The sequence below is a fragment of the Condylura cristata genome, unplaced genomic scaffold, assembly GCF_000260355.1.
Source record: "Condylura cristata isolate star-nosed mole 26May11 unplaced genomic scaffold, ConCri1.0 scaffold00008, whole genome shotgun sequence".
In the NCBI taxonomy this organism is placed as follows: Eukaryota; Metazoa; Chordata; class Mammalia; order Eulipotyphla; family Talpidae; genus Condylura; species Condylura cristata.
Window position 1 is genome coordinate 62,035,738 of NW_004567109.1, and position 5,828 is coordinate 62,041,565.

General features: G+C 45.3%; 1 protein-coding gene across 3 annotated transcripts in view; it reads right to left on the reverse strand.

The window, feature by feature from the left end:
• Positions 1-3,260, reverse strand: part of KIAA1191 (KIAA1191 ortholog) — a 12,522-nt gene extending 9,262 nt beyond the window's left edge. The window contains exons 1-3 of one of the 3 annotated variants that reach the window (XM_012722415.1): positions 3,077-3,260; positions 1,947-2,058; positions 1,644-1,745 (exon numbers count right to left, since the gene is read on the reverse strand). In XM_012722415.1, coding sequence (XP_012577869.1) covers positions 1,644-1,686 — 43 coding nt within the window. In that variant the 5' untranslated portion in view covers positions 1,687-1,745; positions 1,947-2,058; positions 3,077-3,260. The remainder of the gene's footprint in view (positions 1-1,643; positions 1,746-1,946; positions 2,059-3,076) is intronic. The other 2 variants (XM_004679242.2, XM_004679243.2) reach the window with 2 other exon arrangements.
• Between the last annotated feature and the right edge of the window lie 2,568 nt (positions 3,261-5,828).

A 5,828-nucleotide genomic window follows, 5' to 3' on the forward strand; every position in this document is an offset into this window, starting at 1 on the left:
TCTGCAGCCACTGCAACACAAGTTCGATCCCAGCCAGGGAGCTGACCCACACGGCACAGCAGACCTCTCCTGACTTGCCCACTGCTCCCCTCAGCAGTATATTTCAGTACATCTGCCTGTTCTGTTCCCCACTGTCTCTGGTGGATCCTCTCATCACCCTCTCCTGCATCTCTGGCCTGCACCCCAGTTCTTGTGTGCAGGAATAAAATAAATCTAGTTCTAGAATTAGGTGGTAACAGTTGCACAACCTTGTGAATATACTAAAAACCACAAAACTGTTCACTTTAAATGGATGAGTCATTTCAATTAAAACAAACACAAAAAATAATGACTAAGCGTCACTTCCTTGCCAGGCACTTATCTCCCTCATCTTACCTAATCCTCTTTAAGCAGATATTCCTCCCCGTTTTCCCAGCTCAGGAAGCTGAGGTGCAGATCTAAGTGACACTAGGACACTTCAGCCGGCCAAGTATGCACTGGGGCCAGAACACACCTCCACGCCAGTGCTTGCACTCTACAGTCACGCATCATTTACCGACAGGGACACATTCTGAGAAATGAGCATTAGATCTCGTTGCTGTGCAAGTATCTTACAGTGTTCTTACACACACGAGGCAGTGTAGTCTCCTACACACACAGGCTATGTAGAAACACTGGCGTCTATGCTGCCTGTCACTGACAAGCAATCAGCAAGCAACCCGTGACCTACAGGGACACGCCATACTCTCCACACTACAAAAAGTTGGCCTAGGGTGAGTGAGCTTCTAGCCAGGTGGTTATAGCAAGTGCATGGTAATCAAAACAATGAAAAAGAAACTAAAACACAAACTGATGATGTGAGAGACCTGGGATGGATCCACACGAGGTGACGGGGGAAGACTCCTATTAATCCACTAAATTTAGAAACAATTTCAAAAATTGTTTCTAAAAATCTTTCAAAGAGCCATCTCCATAGCCTTCTGCAAAAATAATAAAGTCACCTAACACATGTACTAAGGTATCTACTTCTACAAATAAAAACCAAAAAATGTTCTGGGCAGTAAGTACATATTCAGCACTTTTAGCTCACGTTTTCACAGTAACCCTGGGAAATATGCATTGTCTCTTTATCGAGAATCAAAAATCGAATGATTCACATTTGATTAAAAATCACCAGCCCTTCTAACTAGAATACTCCCAGGAGGGACCAGTGAACTGCAGTGAACCAACACAGACTCAGGACTCAGTTGCCTTGAGCACATTCACAACTTGAGTCTTATCTGCTGTCCAGTCAGGCTGGCACCTCTTTGCCTAGACTTCCACTGCCCTTATCCCTACCCCTCCCAAAAGGGGTGGGGGAGAGGGGTTGTGAGTCTAATTATTTGGTACAAATTACAAGAACTACAAAACTTATTCAGAATTTTTATTTTAAATGTGTAGGAAAGTGACAAATGTGTCATATTCTTACGTGAAAGGACTTTTTTTCTTTCAAGTTAGGTTTTGGGTTTGGACCCTACCTGGTTGGGTAATAAGATATTATTTAAATTATGCCCATCTATAAAGTCTAACTACTTGCCTGGTATCAGAGAGTAACCATTAACACATGGTTCAGAAAAAGTGGTTTCTATTTAACTTAAAATATTAAGGGCAAGACCCAAATTTACCAAAAGAATTTTTACCAGGCACTTCTGGTTGTCTTGAAGCCATTGAAAGACTGGAATCCAGATGCTTTTCCTATATAGAATTCAGAGCTGAGTCCCTGCCACCTAATAAAAATAACAAAGGGCATGTTCTTATAGCAAATAGCAAAGAATAGCTCCAATGCTGCTCTTTTGACAAGCACACAGAATTTTCTGGCTTGTTTACAAGATAGAGACACACACTAAGGGCCAATGGGTGACAAACATGTCAACAGGAGCTGATTGTAACATGACAAAGATACTACATGGCAAAAAAGGTCACCTTACCAGAGTGAAATGATGTGACGTTTATGCTGACAGACAGATATTAATGAGGAACATTGTCCAGCTGATGCAAATTAGCAAAGCAGCCCGGGTAGAGTCCATCCATTCCAGAGTTCTAATAACAACAAACAACCAGCATGATACAGCCGTCCACAGTCTGCCAGACGCCTGCCTGTACACTTCAGGTATTCCCCCACAACAACCTTGTAAAAGATTATATTCACTTCATCTTTAAGTAAGTTACCGCACAGGGCGCGGGAACAGTATGCAAATTCGCTAATACTGATAGTTCTTAAGGGTTTTATACAAAACTCACCTTGCGTTTCAGCCCTTGCAGCAACCCTGCAAATCTGACAATACTTACCCCATTTTAAAGAAAAAGAAACTAAAAATCAGGAGTTAAGTGCTTTATCCAAGGTCACAGCTGAAAGGCATTGTGACGTCCCCCCACCCCCACCCCCCGCCAATTTTACAGGGTAGTGAAATTAAAGCCCTGAGAAAGGCAAGTTATTTGCCTGTCTATCATGATTTAGCTCAGAGGGCACACTAGTGATTTCTTTATTAAAGGGTATCGCAGAAAACAAAGTTCCGCCATCCACCTAGTCCAACGGGCACTGCAGACCCAGAACCTCTTCTACTTTCCCTTCCCATCTCATTCCTTTTCCCCCCCCCCCCCACCCCCGACCCCTCCACCCGCAGAGTGGAGACAAGACAAAGCCGTCAGGATTTTAAACACCGAGTCTAATCCAATCCTCACACCTCCCCGAGGCTAACACCGACTAAAGAGAGCAGTGCAGGGATCTAGTGCAAGGCGTAGGTTCCTGAGGGCTAGGCAAAGCAGGAATTTTAAGGGGGAGGTGTGGAGGGGGTCTCCAGCCAGGTTGATCCGACGATTAAGTAAAGGAATGGCCGGGTGCTAGACAGCAGGGACAACATCGAGAGAAGCTCCACAAGAGGACCCCCAGAAGGCGGGCCGCGAGCGGCAAGGTCGGGCTGGCCGACTTCTGAGCGGGAAGAGACCAGGAGAGGCCGCCGGCCAGCGCCTCGGTGGAGGCACCAGAAGCACGCCCCTCTGGGGCTGGGGGCTCAGCCCCAGGGAGGGCCGGCCGGCCGGCCCTGCCCCGTCAGGTTACCTGTTCCGCCGACGCGAAGGTGCCTGCGGCTGGTTTCCGAAACTAAAGAGGTTCCGAGGACGCACGCCTTTCGTGATGCTGTGATGCAGTCAGAATCCAAGCCATGGCTAGAGCGACGCTGTGCCCAGAGACACCAGGAACCCTAAACACGGGCCAGGAACACTGGCTGCCGGACCTGCCGGCAGCCTCCTCCCTGATAAAGCCTCCAGGCCGGGTCACATCACGCGAGACTTGGCCGGGAGTTGGGGGGGTGTGGTCAAGGCATGCTGGGAATTGTAGTCCGCGATCTAGAAGGCACCAGGACCTTCGCTGTCTAAAGGATTTACAAATATGGCAAAGCAATAAAGTTGCGAAAATAAAAGAGGGTGGGTTTTTTTTTGTTTTCTTTTGTTGTGTTTTCGATTTCCGTATTTCTGCAGCGTGTGGAAATCTTGCCATCAAGGCTTATCTCCAACCGGCTCTGCAGTTTGAATGTACATTTCATTTAGATTTTGGTAGTCAGATCCACTGACAAGGCAGAGGCTTTTCTCCTGCACCTTTATTAATTTTTCTCCTGAAACGTTAAATTTGAATGTCATTACAGACTAGACCACCCCACTTCAGTGTGATATTTATCTATTTATTTTAAAGATTTATTTATTTATGCATACAGAACTAGGGTACAGACCAGAGGTGCAGGGACGATGAAAGGATTCACCAGAGACAGAGCGGTGAGCAGAACAGGCTGACTAAAGAAGTACACTGCTGAGAGGTGCAACGGGCAGGTCAGGAGAGGTCTGCCACACCATGTGGATCTCCTCCGGGAAGGTGGGGATCGAACTCATGTGGAAGTGGCTTAAGCTTCTTAGTGCTGTGCTTTAACCCGCTGTGCCACCAGGGAGGGCCGTGATATTTATTTTTAAGTTTTTTATAAATTTTATCATTAGCTTTTGAACAGCACAATTCCATTGCAATGTCTGTTAAAAGTGTTACTTTGTTAAGTTGGAACTTTTAAAATATACCATAATTTTTTACATGCAAATCTGACACCTTGTCCTCTTCCATCCAGCTAGAAGGAAAGGAAACTTTCCACCCTTAAACAATTATATTAAGCCAGGATCACCTTGCTTTGTTCTTAGCCCCAAAGAAATGTAAACAAGCATTTCCCAGAAAATGACTTTATCCCTTTCTCCGTACCTATATCTAAAATCATGACTATGAAGCTATCCGAAGCCACTGAAGCACACACACCCACAGCTCTGCCCTGTACCCCAGTTCTTATATGTATACATTTTTTTTTAATGAAACATGATTTGGGCAGATAGTAGCCATGTGAAAAAAAAGTGTTGTTTTCCACAAACAACAAACTAACTTGGTTTTTTGGTTTTTAACGATCTACTTCTTCTAAAGTCTTAATTCCTTCAAAAGTCTTCTGTTGCCAGTAATTACTTTTCTAAATGGTTTGGGTAGATAGCCAAAGAGGATTCAGATAGTAACAACTGAATCCATGAGACCAAGAAGGACACCTTCTGAGCTACTTGAGCTCAGACCGTTTTTCACAGCTCCCTGGGTAGATTCATCTTGGCATTAGTGGTTCCTCTCCACCTTCTTTCCTGTGCTTTCTTTCTGACCCTGGCTTTGGCTCTTAAACAAGCCTATTTCCAGTTCTGTGCACAACCACTTTACTTCCCCAAGGATGGCAGCAACATTGGGAAATTGGTTTTTGAGGTCAGACTGCATGGTTATTGCTTGAGAACAGACAACAGTCTAGGATTCTTGTGTGTGGCTGTCCAAGGAATTTGGTTGCCTTTTAAGTATGTACAACATACACTTAAGGAAATTAATTTTCTAAATACATTTTCTTCTGAATTATATTCTTGCACCTCCTTGGACATTTTAAACTTTGCTAAACTTGCAGCCTCAAAACTTGAATTGACCAGAATCTCTCTTATATCCATCTTGGGCACCCAAATCACCCTACAGATCCACTTCCTAGGGGAGGGGACATGGAACGGGGCTGATTCTTCCCACGTGCCTCCCTCTGGGCATTTGCCTTCTCTGGTCTCAGAAAGATCCACTATTTCTGGATCCACTCTGATCCATGCCAATGTCCCCATGACCCATCAGCAACCAGGATCTTGGTCACTGGGATGGTAGCAAGTGGTGGATTTGCATTGCTCTAGACTGTAGCCCTATCTGGAACCCTCACCCTATATCATCATAGATAAGGTGTTCCACTTAGTCCTGCTCAGGAATTGTCCTTTCCATTGGTCAGTGGACAGTAGAGAAAACTAAGAGGGGGACCTTGGCAAAGTACCTCAGCCAGGAAGTGGCAGAGCTGAAATTCAAAACCAGGACTGAGTGCTCCACTGATAGTTTGGATGCTGATTGTCCTTGATCTCACTCAGCTTCTCTTTAACTTTCCTGGCAGAGGGTTGATCACACACATGTTATATCTAGAAGATTTAGATATAATATCTCCCTCTAGTGGCAAGGGATAAAGATTTTACTGAAGAAATTAAGGATGTCGGGCCATCTCTGGGGGCCCAACAGGTTAAAGAGCAGCACTACAAAGCTAACTGCAACCACTGTAGCATGAGTTCAATATCTGGCCAGGGAGGAGACCACACGGCACCGCAGACCTCTCCTGTCTCGCCCACTACTCCCCTCAGCAGTGTATTTCAGTCAATTTGCCTGTTCTCCCCACTGTGTCTCTGGTGAATCCTCTCACCACCCTTGCACCTCTGGCCTGTACCCCAGTTCTGTATGCATA